The sequence below is a fragment of the Xyrauchen texanus genome, chromosome 16 (assembly GCF_025860055.1).
Source record: "Xyrauchen texanus isolate HMW12.3.18 chromosome 16, RBS_HiC_50CHRs, whole genome shotgun sequence".
In the NCBI taxonomy this organism is placed as follows: domain Eukaryota; kingdom Metazoa; phylum Chordata; class Actinopteri; order Cypriniformes; family Catostomidae; genus Xyrauchen; species Xyrauchen texanus.
Genome location: NC_068291.1, coordinates 41,695,883 through 41,720,049, shown reverse-complemented (window position 1 = coordinate 41,720,049; position 24,167 = coordinate 41,695,883). Strand labels below are relative to the sequence as shown.

Genomic DNA, 24,167 nt, shown 5'->3' with positions numbered 1-24,167 from the left:
GGGTCCGCCCTGCGTCTGGTACATGTCCTGTCTGACTGTGGACAAATGAGTCGGTCAATGAAGCTGATTGCATTTCACTCCTGCTGTTTGCCCTTTGTGCTGAATCCACAAGAGCACACATTACATCTATAGAAAACAAACAGAGAATATTGACGTGATAGATATTGGTCTTTAGGGCTGCCTCTGTCAAAATGTGATTTGTTTTGAGTTGGGGAAATATCAGGGAATGTTAAAATTCGGGCCTGGGAAAATCATCAGCCCCCACTATCAATACCATTAACAAACAATCTGATTCTCATTATTATAATGCCAAAAAAAAAAAAAGAAGTAGTAATCCACTACAAATAACTAACTATTCCTCTAAAATTGTAATCATATTACTTTATTTATTACTTAATTGAAAAATGTATCACATTACTAATTACTTTACTTTAAAGTTACTTTCTAAAATACTTTTCCACTCAAAAAAATGATATATTAGAAATAAGCATAACACTATAATGTACTTAAAAGTAATTAAATTAACTGAAAGTTAATGACTGTAATCTGATTACAAGAATTTTAAATGTAATGCATTACACTACTTTTTACTAAACAGTATTTAGATTACAGTAACTAATTACTTTTTAATTGGATTACACCCAACACTGCTGTTAGGTATACATGGCCAAATTACTCAAAATTATTACATAAATATTAAAGTTATAATTTAATACATAATGAAATTGTTTTAAACTGAACAATCATGATTTACATACATTTTATAATTGATATAATTATTTAGTAAAATATTTACAAATATATATATATTTTTATTTTTTTTGTAATTTGGCCCCTTATAGGTCTTTAATTTATTCTAATAAAAATGTACTGTAATTTACATTTTTGCTGTACAAAAATTGCTATATTACAGAATTAACAAAAAATGTTTTACAAACCCCCCCACAAAAGTAAAAAATCTGAACGCATAATGTAAATAGAAATTGCAGAGGGAAATGTGCTTGAATATCACAATGCAAGACATCTTAATGGCAATGATATTTTCCCCTTTAATTCAGGTTTTAAATGTGACCTGGACACGTTTTCATGAAATTAACCTTTGATTACTGAGAAAGTTGTTAAACAAATACATGTTGTTTTGGTGATCAAATGTAGCTAACCACAGTGAAATAAATATTTATGAATTATGAAATCACAAATCACAGTCGTGTCTTTTTGAACAGCACAATATTAGTTACTGCTCTTGCTTTCCTTACACATTTGTAGTTTTCAGACACTTATTTACCCTCTTTAACCAGGAAGTTGATTATTGCCTGATATGCATTTTCTTTAGGAATTCTTCTTCAACATAATCGCCCCCAAAATGCTTGTCTAGATGTATAGAACACTAAAACCAAACTGTTGTTTGGCATACATCCTGCAGAACTCGCATTAGACTAAAGCATTCAGCTAAAGAGAGATAGACAAGTGGTTTTACCAAGGATACACATGAATAAACGCACATCTCAATGCTTTCAGCATGCTCCTGCATTAAGCAGCCATGGACACTGGCTCTATTGAGAATAAAAGCACTACACATAATTAGATACAATGCATATGGCTAAAACTACCTTCTCACCTTACCTTCAACTCAAGGCATACAGGGAAATGTCTAAGAATGATGAAAGATGCATAGGATGGATAGAAAGCCTTCAGAGTTGCTCCTGATCACCACAGTAAGCAAGGCAGTTCATGTGTCTATAGTATGCATGATGATGCTGTGAAATCACTGAACCACTGTTGTCATGGCAACATACATCCAGAGCCTGGGCTACTTCCCATCAAATTTTTTTAATACAGCATTCTATCAAGATTATGTAATGTCACATGAAAAAAGGGGAGATGTGCATTTTTACTTATATGTCAGTGTTAACTATATTATTCAGTGGGAGTATGTGTATGTGTGTGGAATTTATGTTTTACTTTATGCTTTGGCAACATTAACCCAGTTTATTGTGCCAATAAAGCATTGATTTTTGGAGCTAGACGTCTGTAACGTTAAACCACGCCCACCTTATGATTATTTAGAAAGAAAATTCCCCACAACATTTTTATTTTATTTTATTCATATTAAAAACAAATCTTATCTGCATAAATAAATGCCAGACATAAAAAGTTTATACACAATAAATAAAAATAGCATAGCAGTAGTAGCAGTAGTAGTAATAATAATAATAATAATAATAAATGGGCTTCACGCAGTCTAAAACAGATGTTATTTAAAATTCACTGAGCAAAAGCAAGTCTTTCTGGCTATGTTTTTAGAAAAAATAGGACAGAAAAAGGCCTGTCTGGAAATGTGTAAAATTAAGTAAAAAAAATCTCATGAATATATAATGACATACGCAATCTAATTCATTTTCATGAGCCAAGTCAATGCCACGCCCACCTCCTGACAAATCCCCACGTCCTATCAATAAAGCTTCCGCATTTTGAATCAACATGGCAGCCGGCAAAGCGTCCTTGGTGGCGCTTGTACTTAAGTTTCATGTGAAAAATAAACTGCTATCGAAGTCAACTTGCTTTAGTGTCACCAGCTGTATTAGAAGAGGTAAGATATTACAACGTCGCGTTGTGAAAAATGTTGAATGACAGTTAAACTCTGTGATAAATGGCATTATCTTGTCTCTGGACACTGACATCCTGACAGATACAGAACACAGTGTGTGTTTGACAGGCTGCCTGTGAAATTAAACATAATGAATAAATGTAAGGGAAATGTCTGTATCTCAGCTATAAATATATGAGAAATGTATGAGAAGATTCTGATCTTGGTTATAGAGAAATTACAGTAGGCTATTATTGATATTCGTTGTAGGTATAGGATATATGGGAATCATCTCTTTATCTTTGTCATAAACATAGAGAATATTGGTGAAATGTCTTGATCTTGGTTATAAACATAGGAAACATGTATTTATCTTCATTGTAGACATAATAATTTTTGGTTAAATGCCTTTTTATCTTGGTTTTATACATATAAATATAGGAGAAATGGCTTCATGTTGTGTATAGACATTGTAAAAATGGGAATCAACTCTTTATCTTGGTCATAAACATAGAGAATATTGGTGAAATATCTTTATCTCAGTGTTATACATAGAAATATAGGAGAAATGGCTTCATGTTGCATATAGACATGGTAAATATGAGAATAAACTCTTTATCTTTGTCATAAACATAGAGCATATTGGTGAAATATCTTTATCTTGGTTAAAGACATAGGAGACATGTATTTATCTTCATTGTAGACATATGAAATGCTTTTTTATCTTGGTTTTATACATATAAATAATGGAGAAATGGCTTCATGTTGCATATAGACATTGTAAAAATGTGAATCAACTCTTTATCTTGGTCATAAACATAGAGAATATTGTTGAAATATCTTGATCTTGGTTATAGACATAGGAAACATAGGAGACGTGTATTTTTCTTGATTGTAGACATAATAAATATTGGTTACATGTATTTATCTTGGTGCTATACATAGACATTATTGGAGAAATGTCTTGATTTTGGTTATAGATATGGTAAATATGGAGGAAATCTCTTTATCCATGTTATAGACATTGGGCGGCTGTGGCTCAGTTGGTAGAGCGGGTCGGCTACTAATCGCATGGTTGGTGGTTCGAATCCTGGCCCACACGACTCCACATACTGAAGTGTCCTTGGTCAAGACACTGAACCCCAAGTTGCTCCCAATGGCAGGCTAGCGCCTTGCATGGCAGCTCTGCCGCCATTGGTGTATGAATGTGGGTGAAATGTCTTTATCTTGGTTTTATACATAGAAATTATTGGAGTAATTTCACTCTAGTGTTTGAAGTGTTCAAAATACTTACAATGAAAAACTTGGAACACTGAATGTAAAAGCTGTATACAGATATTTAGTAATTGTCAATTTAATGGTAATTAATTCTGCTAGAGTGTTTATTGAGTTGTGATGTCTTTTGTGCATTATTTACAACAACTTTTGCGTTTGATTTTTATTTGACGCATTGGTAACAACCTTAATTGTTCAGGTTAAAAACGTCAAAGAACACTATTCTGTCTTACAGAGTTTGCTGCAAATGTGTTTTCTACGACCGTTGAAGAGCCCAGTTCCACATCCCTTCGAAACAATAGTTTTAGTGGACCTCTGGAATATTACGACAGTCTTATTCGAGATGGAGTGTTACGAGAAGATCTACAGCAAAAGGCTGTCATGCAAAAACTGGATCAGATGCAAAAGGAAGTTAGAGGCTACAGCAACGAACGCTCATCGTTTTTTTCAAAGGTTTGAAAAAGTTGTATGGCCATAAGTAGCTAGAAAATACCCTGCTGTCTAGTACTAACTTCCTATATTTTTACTTTTACATCTGCAACAGTTCTTCTCCAAGCAAAAGCCACCAAAAGGTTACTACATCTATGGGGATGTTGGTAAGTTCTGGATCATCATGTTGTGGTACCAATCAAAGTTTGTGTTGCTGTTACAGAAATGAGGTCAACACTATCAATAATTCCTGGTTTGCAGGTACGGGGAAAACTATGGTTATGGACATGTTTTATAATCATGTAGAGACGGAGAAGAAAAAGAGGGTCCATTTTCATGGTTTCATGTTGGATGTGCATAAACGTGAGTTAGTTTGATTTCTGATGCTTTTGTTTTATCTAAAGAGGTCACATTTTCCTCAAATCTCCTCTCGCACTGACTTTAAAGCACTGACATTTTAGTTTATGTCTATGTATATCATGAAATGTAAGCAGATGGTCAGTAAAGTTGCTTACTTGCTCTTGATTGGGTAAAATCATGTTTTTATAGGAATCCATCGTCTCAAGCAGAGCATGCCCAAGAGAAAAGTGGGTAAAATGGCAAAAGCGTATGATCCTATTGCTCCGGTCGCTGAAGAAATCAGTGAAGAGGCCTGTCTTCTGTGTTTTGATGAATTTCAGGTGAATGTTACACTTTGTAACCGTACAGTTATAATCTACTCAAGCTTCATGATCACTTCCACATGCTAAGATCTGTTTATCTTTCCAATGACAATTAAAGTCAATACAGAGAATAAATCTGTATTGATTTTTAAGGTTTCTTCTCTGTTCTCTGTCGAATAGGTCACCGATATTGCAGATGCAATGATTCTGAAGCAGCTCTTTGAAAACCTCTTCCTAAATGGGGTTGTAGTTGTTGCCACGTCTAATCGTCCTCCAGATGGTAAAAGATTCAAATGTTCTCATGTGCGATGCTTCTAGATAACCCATTTATAAGCTTCACCCCTCATTTTTGCTCCCCTAGAGCTTTCCACAGGAACGATTTGTAGATTTCATTGAACAGTGGATGAAATTGAATGGATGTCATTCTAAAATGGGCTGGAATGAAGTGTATCATTGTAAAACATCTTTATCATTATGCCATTTCTCTTTAAAGAAGACCTATTATGCCCCTTTTTACAAGATGTAATATAAGTCTCAGGTGTCCCCAGAATGTGTCTGAAGTTTCAGCTCAAAATACCCCACGGATTTATTATACCATGTTATAAATGCCTCTTTTTGGGTGGAATCAAAAACACGCTGTATTCGTGTGTGTCTCTTTAAATGCAAATGAGCTGCTGCTCCCCGCCCCCGACATAGCTCTGGTCAATCCGAGACAATGGTAACTTTAGCTGCATTAGCCGTTGAATCAGCTAACAAGCACATTCGGACATTGAATGTTTTGGGGCACATTTCCTTCAAAAACAAATCTTGCCCACTGCATCTTCAGTGGCTCTGATGCCGGGAGTTCATGAAGACTCTTATGTTCACTTTTACAGCAGAACACTTATGACGCTTACGGAGCTGAGACATTATTCCTTTCACTGTATCTGCTCCAGTGCAGAAATAAATGGCGGACTGTGTGTAGATCACTCAGGGGAGGAGCTATGATAATAGGGTGGAGTCTGTCACCAGTTGTGGGTGTGGCCTGCTCTAACGTGATGTCATGGATTAATAGAAATATAAGAATGAGGAGTGGGTGGACTTTTAACATTGCACTGTAGGGTGGTTGTGTACACACACTGCCGACTCACATTTATGTACAAACACCATGTAAAAGTGAATTTTGCATAATGGGTCCCCTTTAAAGTGATTCTGAAATTTAGCAGAAACATGATTTAAAAACTACTGACTGGGAATGAAAATCAAGACAAACACATACCTTATGCCTAATGTACAACTATTGTCTTGATTCAGTATTGTCTCTACTATGACCTGAATCAGTAGGCTAATGAATTAGCATTGTGTTAGTAATGTTAATTTACCTTTGAGCAAATGTAGGTATCCGTACTGTTGTTATACATGTTTATTTGTGAATAAGGACTTATACAGAGTTTAATCCACAGCATGCACTTCTCGAGCTTTATTAAAAAAGAGGGAAAAATACCACTTTTCCCGTATGATCTCACTGAGCTCCTTCGAGGGTGGGAATATTGTTTTCTGAAAGAGTTTTGCGTTCCCTCGCAATAAATTTACAATGGTTTTACTACAGTAACCATATTTTAACCATGATATTTATAGTAAAACCATAGTAATAATACAGGAAAAATATGGTAATAAAAATCATAATTTTGTGGTTATGGTTTTACTACAAATACCATGGTAAATTTTATAACAACAAGATCATAATTAATCCATAGTAAACCCAAGGTTACTATATGGATGTATTAAAACCATGCTTTCACCAAAATAATGTAGTAAAAATTTCATAGTTACTACGATATTACTATAGTAAAACCATGGTAAATGGTCTGCACTTATATAGCACCTTTTTTAACCTTAGCAGTATTCAAAGCGCTTTACACTGTGATTCATTCACCCATTCACACACACGATGGCAGAGCAGTCATGTAAGGTGCTAGCCTGCCATTGGGAGCAACTTGGGGTTCAGTGTCTTGCCCAAGAACACTTCGGCATGTGGAGTCATGTGGGCCGGCAATCGAACCGCCAACCCTGCGATTAGTGGCCCACCTGCTCTACCACCTGAGCCACAGCCGGCCCTAAAACCATAGTTTCCCCTAAAAAAACAAAGTTACTACAATCACGCTTAGTACTGTAGTGTTTTATTATTATTATAGTAAATATAGTATGGAGTGCCGGTGGCGTAGTGGGCTAAAGCACAGAACTGGTAATCAGAAGGTTGCTGGTTCGATCCCCACAGCCACCACCATTGTGTCCAGGTTTCTCCGGGGGGATTGTCCCTGTAATAAGTGCACTGTAAGTCGCTTTGGATAAAAGTGTCTGCCAAATGCATAAATGTAAATGTAGTAAAACTATGGTTTCTATCAAAACACTATGGTTACTAAAGCCTACAATATTACAATAGTAAAGCCATGTTTCCAGCAAAAAAAGTTAAGCCACTACTGGAAACTATGGTACTGTAAAACCATAATAACCACAAAATTATAATTTTTATTACAGTAGTTTTCCTGTATTTTCACTGTGGTTTCACTACAGATATATGGTTAAAATATAGTTACTCTGGTAAAACCATTGTAAATTTATTGCGAGGGAACGCAAAACTATTTCAGAAAAAATAATCCTGCCTGGTCTCTGCATAGATCTCTTATAAGTGCCTCAGCAAAAAACATTAAGTTTTATTATTTTTTTGGGGATAATTCTGTAAAATATCTGCTTAACTATCTAAATGCACAGAACTTCCAAAAGCATACATTATTAGAAACGAGGAAAAGCTTGTATTATAATATTGTGGGTGGCAACAGTAGTTGCATAATCAAGCAGTCAGTTGATTTATTATTCATAACAACACATGTCTAATTATTCAGTTTGACCTGTATGTTATTTTATTAATGGGCTGACATGTGCCAGCCGTCACAGTACTACATTTGGCTGTTTGATTCAGTAACTCTTCTTGTCTGTACTGAACACAATATATTATTTTACAGATCTGTACAAAAACGGATTACAGAGGGTGAACTTTGTGCCATTCATAGCTGTGCTAAAGGTAAGTGCTACAGCAGCATATTTATTATCTAATAGTTAACAAGACATGACGAATGTGAAAAAAATGTGTATTGGCATTACTTACTGTACTGATTCATTTCCCCTGTTGAACTTGTTCACTTGATTTATTTTTCTGTTTTTGCTTTTTTGTGTGTTTTGTTTATTTTTATTTCTTTTTGGGTGTTTTTTTTTTTTTCATTAAATTTTCTGTAATGTACAGTCAGCCAGTCACTATTGCAAAACAAGCCTTGACAAGGGGATCATGACTTGTATTTAGGAATCCTAGGAGGTTTCTTTTGTGGAAAAGAACAGCTGCCTAAACATTATCATGCTGGTAGTAGTAAGTAAAATAAAGCAGAAATGATTACATTTACATTTATGCATTTGGCAGACTCTTTTATCCAAAGCGACTTACAGTGCACTTATTAACGGGACATTCCTCCTGGAGCAACCTGGAGTTAAGTGCCTTGCTCAAGGACACAATGGTGGTGGCGGCTGTGGGGATTGAACCAGCAACCTTCTGCTCACCAGTTCTGTGCTTTAGCCCCCTACGCCACCACCACTGATTACTTTCTACATTGCATACATTAATTTAAGTGTGAACTTGAAAATATTAAGTAAATTCTAAATTTGTACTCCATTCAAACATGCAAAAATGAATGCTCTAGCTCAGTATTTCTCAACTATTCTTTTATGAACGCCCCCTACTTCATTCCCATAATTGAGAACCAACTGATATACTTTAAGTCTAGATAAACGTTTAATGCAAAGAGGAACTTGACGATATATTGGATTATTATCCCCCATTTGTAACCTAACGCCTCCCTCTCTACTAATTTGATCTGAGTGCCCCCCAGCATCCTTTGAATGCCCTTGTTGAGAACCCCTGCAATTCTGACTTATAAGTGAATATTATTTATGATTGCTTGTTATCTTTACAATGAGTCATCATGTCTCAATCCTTTAGTAGAAAATAGTATTTATTCGCCAATTTGAGTAAATGTTACCGCTAAATGAAACAAGTAAATTTTTCTTAACTTTTCGAAGCTAGTGTTCCCAGCATGCACTGGGCTTGAATAATTAATGAGCTTGCATGGTTTCACTGTTTGCAAGTTTATTTATACTGTTCTATTTTTTTTGTTTTGTTTTTACGTATGGTGACTTCTTGTTTTAGTCTTAAGTTTTTAAGAGCATTTTCTACTCAAAATGACCCATGCATGATCAAAACAAATGCATGTTTTTTTGTTTTATGCACCAAGTGTTGAGATCGATGTGCGCAGCTCTGGATCTTGCTTCTATCACCAGAAATGCAAGGTGATGCTGTCTAATAGACTACATGTGTTAAGCATTTCTGTGGAAGGCTTTTGCATGCCACTTGGTACATGATTAAAAAAAGTTCTTCTTAGGAAAGTTCAAAATGTGAACCGTTTCAATACAATGTAAAAAGTTACTGTATTAACTGAAATGTTATGTTAAATGTAATCACTTATTTTAATCAATATTATGTTATGAAGTTAAAGAGATTTTACTCTATTTTATACCTATAAGATTTACTTAGAAAATCTGTGTGCAAAAACTTACAAAGCAAGTGTTAAACATTTTTCAGTGTACTTACCAAATGAATAAATGTACATGACTTATTGATTTGAGTTTAAATAATTTGATTATGAGAGAAGAGTGCACAGAGTGATGCAAGAAATCTAGAACTATCTAGCTATTTTGGAAATGAGTTGCTTGGTACAATGGTCAATCATAACCCTACGTTATACAGTATATTTGACCGCAGAATGTTGCAACCAAACAATTGTAATCGAGCATTCCAGGTATAAATGACAAAATATGTGAAGATCTGGGTTGTTGTGTTTTGAAAATACATAGTTGTTGGGACGTGCTACAATTTTCAAAATTCTTTTTAACAGGAATATTGCAACACACTGCGTCTGGATTCTGGAATAGATTATCGGAGAAGAAATCGCCCTGCAGCCGGAAAACTGTTCTACCTGTGAGGAAATAAACTAATTTCATCATACACAATGAAACGTTAGTGCATAGGTTTAATGACAGAGCATTGTTAACTGATTTCAATAGAGTTATTCTGAAGTTGTACTTCTTTTATCAAATTATTATGTCAATTTCTGTGGTATTTACTGTTGATATTAATGCTTATTCATTGGCTAAATGTCTCATCTTTTCCTTTAGCTCCAGTGAACCCAGTGTTGATGCGACACTCGATAAGCTGTTTGATGAGCTTGCCTTCAAACAGAATGACAGTAAGTTGGGTTCAATGCGTTACAACACAACTTTTCAATTTGGATGCCACGCAAATGCAGAATATCTTGTTTAAGTAGTTGTTCATAGATGGTGTATCTGTTCAAATGATTTCCTATGACAGACCAATACGTACTGTAATATCCCTACGCATTTGAACACGGGTTTTCATTATTGCAGCGTGTTTGTTAGTGAAATGACAACAATAAGAAAGGCCGTGCCCTCACAACACGATCTTTGCTTGGATTTAGCTGTCGCTGGTGAATGTTCGAGGTCTGCAAATCTGATTCAGATTCATTTTGTTTTTCATAGTTACCCGTTCCAGATCTCTAAAGGTACACGGCAGGATACTGACACTAAATAAAGCTTGTGGGACCATTGCAGACTGCACCTTCGAGGAGCTGTGTGACCGGGTAAGCTTGTGTCTTTAAAGTCAAGTGGGTTCACTTTTATGTTTTAATAACATGTCATGTCAAATCTGATATAAAATCTCTGATAATGGCTCATAAATTGTGCTTCTTTATACTAAATCACAAAACAACAACTGGTCTAGCTAGTGTGTGTATATATGTTTTTAACCTGTTGATACGCAATCGCCCGCACGCGATAGTGACGTCACTCTACTTACATTTAATATATAATTTACCATCAATAAATGTAAATAATGTTCACAAATGATACATCTTTTCAAAGGTCTATGGGTTCAACATTGATATCCGATCTCTGTTTCATGATAGCAATCCTCCAGAAACAGCAATTTAGTTATTTGTGCAGGAGTACAAATGAAAACAGGCAATATCAAAATGGAACTTCATACCTTTTATTATTACCTTTAGTTCATTTGACTTGTGTAATTTGCTCTGTACCATGACCAGGAACGGTACGCCGAACCATGCCTTGGCCCGCTTGAAGAGGTGGGCCCGGGCACGGTTCAGTTGGATCAAGCATGGCAGCTAGTGTGATCGCTAACCGTGACTGGAACCCGAAACATGACGTCAATGATGCAACAATGGATCACTTTGGTCTACGGTATAGGTGCAGTGTTTACTGGAAATTTGGGCAGACGAGAGAATACAGGGACAACTGGATGCAACACACAAGAACTACGAGATATTTGGTCAAATTCGCGACTATCTTCGTGCTATGGAGGCCCAAACCTGCATAAATAATAAATGAATAAATGTAATAATAAAAAAAATAAATAAAGGAATAAATGTCTTGATAAAACAAATATAATTTGTTTTTAATTAAATTTATTCCTGAATTTATTATTGGATGTCTTTATTCCTTTATTATTTTCTATATTTATTTTTAACTTTATTTTTATTATTTTTAGCTTTTGATTATTTATTCATTTATTTTGCATGATAAACTAATTATATTTGTTTATCAAGATATTTATTCCTTTATTTATTTTCTTATTATTTTATTTATTATTTTTGCATGTTTTGTCCTCCATATCGTGCTAGTGGATCCCACTGAGCAATGACGTGACAAGCGGTAAAAACTGCGGGTTCAGTATTTGAAGGTACGGGATGCACTCCGTATATCTGGCAGCTCATCGGACGAAAAGGATAAATTCCAGTGGTACGATGCTGTCGACAATTAGGCATGTGAGAGGGCCATGTGTCACCATGCCCAAAATGACTCAAAATAAGCCAGAAATATGGGCAATATCCATGTTTGGTGGTACAATAAGAAATATAACAAGGACTGTCCTTGTTATAGTTTTAATGTCATGTACTATGGATACAAGCATCAGTTTAATGACAACATAAATATGAACGTGAACACGAACATGGCATTGAATGTATTTAATGAAATATGAAGATGGGATTTAACATATTTAATTGCATTACAAATGGAAACTTAAAGCAATCAATGCATTACAAAAATAATACCAGTGTAAAATGCATTAAAAACCACATTAAACACATATGGGCGACATATGACCCACATATGCACTTTAGGGGTTGTGATGCAAATTCTCTTAATATAAAAAATGTATATATGATGTTGTTTTTATTTTTAGCCTATAGGAGCCAGCGACTACCTGGAGATCTCTTCTGTATTTGACACTGTTTTCATTCGCAACATTCCTTTGCTCACTTCAAATAAGAAGACCCAGGCCAGACGCTTCATTACTCTAATTGATGCACTCTATGAGCACAAGGTAAATAATGAGATGCTTATAGTTTCTACCTCTGTTAGAATGAACTGCTCACATTTGGGTGGAATATCTTCTCAGGTTCGAGTGGTGCTGCAGGCAGAAGTTCTGTTAGATGAACTGTTTGTGCATGACCAACACGGTCAAGACGATCACCACGACACTCATGTTTTATTGGATGATTTGGGCGTCTCAAAGGTAATTTATAAGTCATTGGCTATTATCATGACAATAATGTTACAGTTCAAAAATTTGTCCTAACAAAAGGCTTTCTTTTCTTTTAATTTTGGGGTGAAATGTGACCTGAATATGTTTTTAATGTGTATTTTTAATGCATGTTTGAATGCGTCAGGATGCACGGAGCTCACTTGCGATCTTCACGGGTGAGGAGGAGGTGTTTGCCTTCCAAAGGACATTGTCTCGCCTTACAGAGATGCAGACAGAGGAGTACTGGATTGCAGGGGAGAGGAGTTCCAAGTAGCTTTTATCACCACCAACTCCATATACAGCTGTCATTTTAACTATATATGACTCCTCATTGAAGGCCTTGGGATCAACTCTGTTTTAATTTGGAATGGACTGTATTTAAATCAGACTACTGCTGCACTTTACAAACGCATATGCAAATATAAACATGATACTAGCCTCTTTTTAAGTTTGCTTGCGGGACGTTGGGCAGGTTTGTTGAAGAATCTGGATCCGGATCTGCAAAAGATGTATTTTAAAATCAGGCGGCCTTTTATGACAATGTAAATGGATTCAAAAGCTGATAAACCACCTATTTAACAATGTTTGCATTAAAATTATTTTAACAACTTTCTTGATGGATGTCTCTCTGTTGATGCTTTCTCTAGTCTAGTGCACCGGTGCTTCAAAAATGGGTCACAGGTTTGTTCTGGTTGTGGATAGGAGGGAAAAAGCAATGCTGAATGCAAATGATAAAATGCAGCTAACCGTTTAAATGTACATAGTATAGCAACTTCTGAAAGGGAGGTGAAACGCGTATCTGTTGTTGTCGATGGCCGTGCATCCAATCAAACAGCAGTATTTTGGTGCAAATTCATCTGCCTTGTTAACATGGCAATAGTGTTTGTTCATTTGCAAGTAAATCCAAAACAGTTTAACCCATGAGCCTATATCATGTTGTTAATTGTGCAAATTAATGGGCATGTGCAGTTCATGATCAAATTTGTTACTTTAAATTTTGATTTGAAGGAATTTTCTTCTTTTATACAATAATCGTCTCAGGTACTCACTTGAAAACCACTGCGCTAGGGTATGTTTTTCAGGTTTAGGATACCTGCTATAATTGAATTCATTTGTTGGTTGATTTATTATTTTTTATGCATCACAATCAATAACACATAATATGAGTAATTAACATTTGGGTCCAATGATGGGGCCAATAGTTTGGAGAGCCGGAAGCAGGTGCATTTATTGCTTAGGCACTGTTACTTTTGCTCATACTTGGGGGTAGGGATTTAAACAAGTATTCAAATTTGGCATATAATTTGCTCCATTTCTGTGTACTCACACTAGGCAATCTGTACCATGGCCGAGCATGTTTGACCCCCAAAGCCCAGTTAATTTGACTAGTGTGATCCCTCCTTACTATTCCAATAATATCAATGATTCTCAGTAGATAATACTGTCATGCAATTATTAACCTCCTGAGACCCCGCGTCCACATGCGTAGACATTACGTTTTGGCTTTGCTATAGATCATTTCATTTCATTTAAACTGACTGGTCTCAGTTCAGGAGACTAGGCTTTCATTAAAGGGTAAAAGTTTCGACGCACCTAGTCGTGACAAAACAACATGGCGCCAATCTCCGCTGAGTTTGTGTATTATCACATTGAGAATCAATGGGTTCATCCAAAAGCTTGATTTCAGAGGTTGTATACAGGGGTGCATTTCAAACTGTTCTGAGACCAGTGCAGACACACCGAAGATTAAGTCAATCACTAAATAGGGAGCATCCTATAGCTTTCTATGCAGCTATGTGCATTCACTTCTAAAATCCATGCTTTTTTTTTTTTTTTTTTTACAAAGTAATGCAAGAAAATTCAAAGTTCTACATGTTTTACATTACAAAAATCAACCTAAAAAATATATTTTGCATTTTTGTTGCATTTTGTCATCATTTAAATAAAAATTAAGCACCCCTATTCGCTTGACTGCAACAACAGTTTCATTTTTATGATCTCATTAATGAAATATGATATATTTAATTGTAAAACATTAAAACAAAAAAAACCAGATGATTTTTGGAAGACTCAACATGTTTGGCAGACATGTGATAGTGGTATTCAGTACAAAGATTCAGAAGTTTTCATGCAAAATTTTATTTTAACATGGTTGACAGTGATTGGATGAGACTGGCCATTACTTTGAATCAGAATTATTTAAGCTAATTTGGTCTTTAGCATGTTTCTTAGGGGCTAATATTTATAAATCAAAAAGGAGAATGGAAAATGCAGACATCAGTCATGTTGGTGTCTCATGGGGTTAAAATTCAAGTGAGCATGCATGATGTATAATATAAATGTTTTACAATTAAATATATCATATTTCATTAATGAGATCATAAAAATGAAACTGTTGTTGCAGTCAAGCGAATAGGGGTGCTTAATTTTTATTTAAATGATGACAAAATGCAACAAAAATGCAAAATATATTTTTTAGGTTGATTTTTGTAATGTAAAACATGTAGAACTTTGAATTTTATTTTTTATTACTTTGTAAAAAAAAAAAAAAAAAAAAGCATTTATACAAGAGATTGGTTAAAGTAAAACGAGACATCTTGTGATGGCCTTTCTCTTTATCTGCACAATGACATGGATCATATGCGTCTTCAGTTCGTTTCATTCGCTCAATCAGGACTCATTCGTGTTCATTTGCAGAATGATGGATGTGGAGGTATGGCTTGACCATTTGAGAAGCATTTTGCACCGATTGCAAGGTTGCATTGCCTTTCTTTTGGCTTTAAAGAAGATACCAAGATAGCAGATACGTTTTGAAACAATGTAACAAATTTGCAGTGTGATGTAATGTTACAGTGTACACAAATCACAGCGCGGTGTCATGAAACAATGTAAAACAGATTTTAAACCATGAAAGCTTCTGCGGATGAGTAGATCTTCAGCTTGTTGTGTTGTGTTCAGAAGCAGCATTTGGTTATAGTAAAGTTGTGTTGTAAGAAATAAACTTGTTTATATAGTAATGATGGACCCTTTGAACTAACCAAAAGGACGCGAGATTAATATTCAAATTTGTCAGAGAATCGCTTTAGATCTAAATAATTCATTTAAATGCATTTGTAAATATATATATATATATATATATATATATAAAACAAAAATCTTATTACATTGTCCAAGTTATGTCCCGCACTTAAATGTGGCCTTTACAATTTATTAATTAATGGAATGCATGAAGGCGCTGCCGCTGTTGTGTTCAAAAGAGCCGTCCATACATCATTCATCTGGAAAAAGAGTCGAGAAAATATGGCAGAGGCATCTCTTGATAAGATCCCCTTCAACATAGAAACCAGTGTTGCAATCAATATTAAAGACAGTAATGGGTCTCCAATTTCTTCCCAACAAGTGTTGCCCCCTGCATGCAGTGACTCCAGCTCCAATGGCCTTGTTCCTCAACAGCCCAGAAAATCTTCTGCCTGCAGGAATTCCTGGGGAAACTATTCCTATGCAGATCTAATCACCCAAGCCATTGAGAGTTCACTGGAGAAGAGGCAGACATTGGCCCAGATTTATGATTGGATAGTCCAAAATGTACCATACTTCAAAGACAAAGGTAACAGCAACAGCTCCGCAGGGTGGAAGGTATGCCATGTAATACAGATGTGCTTGATTTTTAAACTTTACTTGCTTTTGTGCATATATGAAGACTACGTTATTAAAATCCATCTGCATTCTCATGTTTAGTTGGATATGTATGCAATTGCTAATATTGTGGTGGAAAATTCATGGAGATTTTTAAAGTGAATATATGTTTTTCTAGTTATGCTCTGCTCCATATTATATTTAATTTCCAAGATATTGCTTGTGTTGAGTACGTCCGATTTGAGAATGAATAGTTATTTTGAGTCTGTTATTTTCAGTTAATTGAAGTGGTTCATGAATGATTCATTAGCAGTCTGAATTTTGGGTGATTTAAAAAAATGAAAAAATATCCAGTAATTGCTATCGACTGGAAAGGTCATGGAAATTAATTGGTCAAAAAGTATGGGAACCCTGTTTAATTTTTTTTTTTTTGCATTTGTACAGGTTTAAAGGGTGGTGAAATGCCACAAATGTTGGACTGTCAGTCAAGTAATGTTTCTTTTACCGATTAGGTGCATGGTGATTGTCAATAGGCATTACAGTAAGTACAGATAAATTGAGAAAGGGTGCTGCTGATAAACCTGGCCTATTAAATGGGGCCTGCTTAACTCACCATTGTTTAAGCTCAATATTTAGGTTAGCACTGTCAACATAAACACTTTTTATTAATCATTAATTTGTCATCAACATGTCCAGCATGATCACATCTTAAGACAGGGTTGTACCTTTAAGTATAGACTTCAGGAAAATAATACAAATGCCCATGGCATAATTGTGAGTTATTTGGCAAATCTGTTTGAATCGTAATTCTTAACGTAATCGTAATTTATGTACAATGGGCTTTCGCTATGATTGTGTCTCTTGTTGCTATTTGATTTCAGGGATTATCTTGTCCAGTAAATGCAATTTTTCCAACTTGGAATGCTGTCCAAGCAGGTTGTGACTTTCCTGACACCTTTGGTTTTGTATCGTTAGGTTCGGTGTTAAAAATGTCAGTGTGAACGCTAAACGAACCAGGACAAAATGAATCATTATCTTTTTTGGTCCGGACCAAGAGGACCAAAAGAAAACAAAACAACAAGTGTGAACATACCCTAAAAAGATTATTTGCCTGGAAAGTTAGACTATTAATCACATTCAAAAACACAATGAGCCAACCAAAAACGATTGTTTCAATATTATTTTATTTTATATTTGCAAAAGTGCAGTTTTTCAATCCAGGTTTGAAATGTAATAGATCCTTTATGTATGATTTGTTTTGCTTTGGACACCTGTCATTCTGGTGACAGGTCGTAGAAAAATTGTATTAACATTTTTTAAAACCTGCAAGTTTAGTACTAAATGGGGGTGACTCATCTCTCTTACAATTGCACCTTTTGCTAAGTTGCTTAACCTTATGATCAGGTAGAACTGTAATTTAACTTGCTTTGAAAGGAAAGCATCTTCAAAAATGGCAAGTACATACTGTAAATGATATTGCTCATAGTCAAAGCATGTGAAATGTTCTTGTTGCTCAATTGGTTGAGCATGGCACTAGCAACAGCAAGGTCATGTGTTTGATTCTCCAAAGAGTAAACCATGTCGCACTTGTGAAATTGTATCACATCTCTTAGATAATGCATTATGCATTGCTGCACCTTCTGTACTGCAATAGACATTAATGCTGCTTCACCACATTGCACTCTTAAACTTTGTATATGAATCAGGAGCTCTCTGTAAATCCTTTAGCTTTATCTGCAGGTGTAAAAATAGGTTTTAGGCTAGCCAATGGTTTTAGGCTAGTAGTTTGAAGCATAGCTTGGGGAACATTAACCTAAATTAATGAGTTATGCCCAAGGCAAATACATAGCCACAGAGTGCAGTGTTTCTATCAAGAGAAAAGAAGTTATCTACAGCGTCTTGAGGAGACGTGTGCATAACGTAGCCTGCCGACAAAATATCATAATCATTGTGGAAGGGTCCCAAACCATATCTAGGGACCAATATTTTATAGAGGCAAGGGGGTGAGCCAGTAAGCAACCACCCAGAACACCCTCGCAACATGCAATAAGAGCCTTAAGAGAAAGGGTAAGATTATTTTATTGAGTGCTTGTCCTAGACAAGTAATTTCACAAACAGTGTTGTTTTAAAGAGGATACTGTATTTCTTATTTATATGAGTAATGTTTTTAATTTGTTTACCTAACCACATGAACTCTATTGGTCAGAAAGGGGTCATATGACTCGTGTTACAGTAGCAATGGAGTCCAAGATCATATGTATACGAATGAAAATGAATGAACCTTGAACGTTGGGCCATTATGCTGAATGATATGTATGTGAATGTTTCAAATATGTATGTTAGGATGCACATCTTACCTACTCTTATTTACTTTTCTCTTTTCACAGAACTCGATTTGGCATAACTTGTCACTCCATAGTCGCTTCGTCCGGGTCCAGAATGGAGGAACCAGAAAAATGTCATGGTGGATGGTCGACCCAGATGGTGAAAAAGGGGGCAAAGCCCCACTGAGACATGCTGTTTCCATTAACAACAATAATAAGCTAATCAAGAGCGCCCGTGGCCGTGCTGCAAAAAAGAAATCTGCTATACAGGCTACTCAGGACGGAAGCTTAGAGAGTTCCTCCAGCTTGTCTAAATGGACCGGGAGCCCGACGTCCCGAAGCAGCGACGAGCTTGATGCTTGGACAGATTTCCGTTCTTGCACCAACTCAAATGTCAGCACCCTAAGCGGACACCTTTCACCAATTCTGGCCAACCTGGAGGTGGACGAAGTTCCAGATGATGACTCTCCACTGTCATCTGCACTGGTCTGACCGAACTGCCCCATCTGGCTGACCTTGCTGGAACCATGAACCTCAATGACCTCTCAGAAAACCTAATGGACAACCTTCTCTAGACCACATCAGCTTGACTACTTCCCAATCTCCAGGTCAAAATGAGAGTGAGGGCAATCTACAGGGAAGTCCTGTGTTTACCTTCAGCTGCTCTGGAAGCAGTCTGGCAATTCCATCTGGCAGCTATGGTCCTAACTCCATGTTCAGCCCACTGCCTGTCACCGGCTTGAGCCAGTCTGCAATGCAAACGATCCAGGAAAATAAACAGGCTACGTTTTCCTACTGTTCCCTCTTTAGCAAGCAAAGTCTATAGGACTTGCTCAACTCAGAGTCCCATGGTCACAGGGATGTCCTTCTTACCCAGTCTGACCCACTGATGTCTCAAGCCAGTGCCTCCCTCTCCTCTCAAAATGCCTGTAGAAAAGCTCTATTGCTGAATAAGGTTATATTGTCCAACCAGGCTGGGTCTGGTGGACAAGCGGGACTAAAGAAGGCTTTGCCATTCGGATGGCGAATGAACAATGTCTCGAGCAGTGAGTCTGACTACCAAAGCTTGATGAAGCATCATCTCCAACAGTCTCCCTTCAGAAGCATATCATGCATATCGATGTTGGTAGGTCTCAACGGCAGTGTGAACTCCATTCACTTGGTGTCTCAGGATAGATTCCCATCGGACTTAGATCTTGAAATGTTAAGTGGCAGTCTCAGTTTCTATTTTTTATTTTAGGCACTGGTGTAGAATTGGGGGAGACAAATGGAAGGGGGTGATTTGTCATCGTCTGCCATTGTTTATATATTTTTATCAATGCTGAAAATAGTTTAGTATGAGATACCTTGCAGTTGCATGGCTGTGAGTCTGACATATTGAGACGAACAAACTGAAGTCCACTCCTTTGGAATCGCCCAACTGGACGGCAGTGTCACGTGTGGTCTGTTACTTTTCTCAGCGCTGGCCAGGATGCATGAACTCACAGTCGTTTATTATTTCTGGATGAGGATTTTTTTAAATGCTTTTATAGATAATGCTTGCTGTGTATCCTTTATCAGTTTTTATTAAAAATAACTATCCAGTGTAAAATGTCTCCAAACGTATATAAAGCGTTCTTAGATTTAAATGCATATTATTGGAGTTGGTTATGAAGGGACAAGCGCCCCCTGCAGGAATAAAACACACAAGACAGTCCGTGTCTGACGTGTCTGTTACCTACACAAAACTTTGGTATGAATTAAAGAAAACATGAAATATATCACATGAGTCATATGTGGAGTCAAGTTAAAGCTGTCGATAGAAATTATCAGATGTTTTTCATGGTGAGCAAATCAGACGCATTTCAGATGAGCAGGTAAGGGTAAATATTTATGAAACATTGACCCTAATGATTTTTCATCATCGAACGTTTGATATGATACAAAGTATAAACAATTAAGAGTATGCAATAATTAAGGGTTGATGCGATTATACGGTTTTACTATTAACCGCGATTAAAAATATCACAGATAATTTAAACGTAAGAATTTAGAATCCAAGATTAAAACCCGTGAAATACTTTATTTACACATGGAAAAATACTTATATTCAAATATATAATATTTTCTTAAGATTTTGTAAGCCTGAATGGGAAAACTCTTGTGCCTGCTGTTGCTATGGTTACTTGCCTTGCTAACCATAGCATAGTGACGTAGTTGCACTGTAGTGCTTCTCACCAATATGTATTTAAAGGGTAACTAAACCCTAAACCAACTTTTTTTAGTTAATGATCTGTAAGCATGGGGCTTTATTAGTACTGGTCATTGATTCAAGTAATTTTTTTGACATTTGTGTATAAAGTGTTTTAATTCTACAATATATGGTGTAAAAACGTCTGAGTGCTGCCCTCTTCAGGTTGAACGGTGGCTACTGCAGTTGAATTTTCCTATTGGCTGTTGCGGTACTTCGTGACGTAAGCGGTGACAGCTGACGTAAGCAGGTTCCATCTCGTCACCACGCCAGATTCATGTACATGTCGTCTTGCGACCGTGTGAGGAATAATAATAACATAGAGTCTGACAGCAGCTGTCAATTAATCCGTCACTACGAGTCTCAGGTGCCACCCCCCCCTCCCCCTCGTTCCCTCTATCCCCGCCGGGGTCTGCCCACTTTTCCTGCATTTTCAAATATTTCTAGTGGGTGGAGTCAGACTCTGAGCAGGTGTTTAGTTACCCTTTAATATGCTACCAGTTAGTGTCACTAGCAGCTAGCATATCACTAAAAGAGTTGCATTTGAGTTATTTGACATATTACATTTTGTTGATTACATGGTCATTTTAACTGAAGAAAACTCATGTGGAACTGCTCTCCATGTTTGAATCAAGTTCTGGGATGCCTTTTTTGACCTAGGCCAGTAAGGAACCACCTGGCAACCAGCCAAAACATCCTAGCAACTACATAGCAACACAAGTTTTGCAGGGGCAAGACAATCCCACTCACATTTTCTTCAATTTTTTTTTAAACTTCTTTAGTTTGATATCTCGGGCATACATTTCAAATCAAACAGTGGCTGATATTTTTGCTGTGTGTGTTGCAGTTACTGTGACTATTGGAGATCAGACTGTGACATGATCCGAGCCGTTAGCTGTGAAATGACTCTTGTGATGTCAGAGCGCACGCAGCACGACACCGGGCTCCCCGCAGGTACCTGCAGAAGATCAAAGAGCAGCATAGGAGAACGGGCACTCAGCCTCATTCTCTCTGCAGGCTGCCATTGGGAAGCCAATTATCCTCACCACACTCAGTTCTGTGAATCCCAGAATTAAACACTGGGATCAAATGTTATTTGAGTCATCACAGGGCTCAACAATATGGATGACCTGATAGACCTGGGCAGGGGTGAGAGATTTTTTTGGTCCAGTTCATAGATCTTATTGGTTTTATGCCTTGCAATCTTAGAGATTTGCTTTAATGTGATGTTCATTGAACTTTATTGCGAATTCCGCTGGTTTTAATACCTCAAAATAGTGATGATTTTCATCATATCCCATCGTTTTCCTGCAAAAGTGCGAATATGAATTTAAGCTAAAGTGAAAGCTAAGGTATATCATTTCAAAATATGAATGGGAATTTAAAAAGAATATGAAAAATGTCACTAAAAATATAAATGTTTTTGATGCATAATCAAAAAAAAAAAAAAAAGAATATTTTTTAATATTATAAAAAATGTATATTATAAAATTATTTAAAAATGAATTAAAATAATAAAATAAATGTGTGGTGGGACCAATGAAAATGTTGGCAGGACAAGTACAAATCTGAAGTACTAGCCCGACCAGAGGGCAGAAAAAAATCAATTTAGCTATTTTTTTTTACAACAATCTTTTTTTACATATCTAAAATAAGATTTATTTTTTATTATTGTGCAAATCAGCACCAGTCATGTATCCTCTCAGCCTGGCCACGCCCTCCTCCTCGTCACATACCTCATTGTGCATTCTGCAGTGTTCCCTTTGAGTCATCTTGGCTGGACGGCCACTTCTAGGGAGAGTAGCTACAGTACTAAATCATCTCCATTTATAGAGAACTTGACTAACTGTGGGCAGATACATATTTAAGCTCTTCGAGATAACTTTGCAACCCTTTCCAGCTTTATGCAAAGCAACAATTCTTCATCGTAGGTCTTTTGAGATCTCTTTTTTTTTGAGGCATGGTCCACGTCAGCAGATGCATCTTGTGAATAGCAAACTTAAATCTGCACTATGTAACATTTTTGGTTTAAAAAGAACAAATTGCCATTATTGATTCAAGCACATAAACAATCAGTGTTCAAAACAAAATGATTTGTATGTTGAGCTGTCAGGTTGGATTTGACTTGAAATCGCTGGCTTATGTCATTTCTCTTTATGTCATGACGTCATGTCCATGAACACAGGAAAGAAGTGCCATCTGTCACGTGTTCCTGCTGTAGAAACTACATTCAGTTCAGTCATTCACACTTACACAGTTACACAGGACAGCATCGCTCAGTCTGGATGGATGCTTATCTGTTATCCGTTTGGTGAAGTTGTACATAAAATATATAAATCATGTACAGTATATACTGTATACACACTATGCAATAGTATCGGCATATAAACATTTAGCATAAATCTCAGTCTGATTCTGATTCATCGTATGAAGTTTTAATAAAGATAAGCTTAAAGATAATAAAGCATGATTTTCTATAAAGCTTTTCAGTGGATCGGATACGAAGACATTAAGCTTCTGTAAAGCTGCTTTAAAATGATGTGTATTGTGACAAAGTGCTATACAAATAAAACTGACGTGAATTGATGGAGAGGCCCAACACTTACGGTCCGCACGTACTGTGCTGATGACAAAAATTGCATCTCGAACAATGTGTGCGAAACAACCTGGATGAAAACATGCCGACTGTGCAATTCCATTTAGTGCCACTAGTGTTGCTGAAATGACACCCTTGACCCTTGACATTTTTTACATATTTTATATTTAAACAACAGAAGTTCAGACTTTTGAGAGTACTTAATTTATATCAAATACTTATTCTGACAGCAGATTCACATTTGCTATGTGACACCAAGTAAGAATTGTTCAAAGAATTTACAAGAAGACCATCAGGTCATTACAGAGTAAATTATTTTATAGTTTAAGAATGAAGAATGTCAAAACAGTGCAATTATAATCTTGGTACGGATGAACACCAGCGATTGTTTTTTCAAGCTTTGTCCAGTTTTATGGTGAAACAGACTCCGTAGGAAAGACAAGGTCACATACTCTATACAAACTTATAGCAATACTACTGAGTGGTGGTGGCGTAGTGGGCTAAAGCACATAACTGGTAATCAGAAGGTCGCTGGTTTGATCCCCACAGCCTCCACCATTGTGTCCTTGAGTAAGGCACTCAACTCTAGGTTGCTCCGGGGGGGATTGTCCCTGTAATAAGTGCACTGTAAGTCGCTTTGGATAAAAAGCATCTGCCAAATGCATAAATGTAAATGTACTACAACCTTAAGCAAAAAATAAATAAATACTCCTTTAGGTCCTTTTT

The 24,167-nt window shown here is 36.4% G+C and overlaps 1 protein-coding gene and 1 pseudogene across 1 annotated transcript; both read left to right on the top strand.

The window, feature by feature from the left end:
• The first annotated feature begins 2,481 nt into the window (after positions 1–2,481).
• Positions 2,482–13,248, top strand: afg1la (AFG1 like ATPase a). The gene is made up of 13 exons (XM_052145850.1): positions 2,482–2,590; positions 4,098–4,315; positions 4,407–4,458; positions 4,553–4,654; positions 4,841–4,971; positions 5,134–5,233; positions 7,956–8,014; positions 9,933–10,015; positions 10,213–10,283; positions 10,594–10,694; positions 12,314–12,454; positions 12,530–12,646; positions 12,801–13,248. The coding sequence occupies exons 1-13, from the start codon at positions 2,482–2,484 to the stop codon at positions 12,927–12,929; spliced, it is 1,413 nt and encodes a 470-aa protein (XP_052001810.1). The 3' UTR covers positions 12,930–13,248.
• Positions 13,249–15,955: 2,707 nt separating this feature from the next.
• LOC127656785 (forkhead box protein O3-like) lies at positions 15,956–20,089 on the top strand (annotated as a pseudogene).
• Positions 20,090–24,167: the final 4,078 nt, after the last annotated feature.

Bases quoted from the DNA above. Each gene is read 5' to 3' on its own strand.
- afg1la (XM_052145850.1), top strand. From the start codon at position 2,482: ATGGCAGCCGGCAAAGCGTCCTTGGTGGCGCTTGTACTTAAGTTTCAT. The intron at 12,455-12,529 runs GTAAATAATGAG...ATATCTTCTCAG, and splicing joins ATGCACTCTATGAGCACAAG to GTTCGAGTGGTGCTGCAGGC. The intron at 12,647-12,800 runs GTAATTTATAAG...TGAATGCGTCAG, and splicing joins ATGATTTGGGCGTCTCAAAG to GATGCACGGAGCTCACTTGC.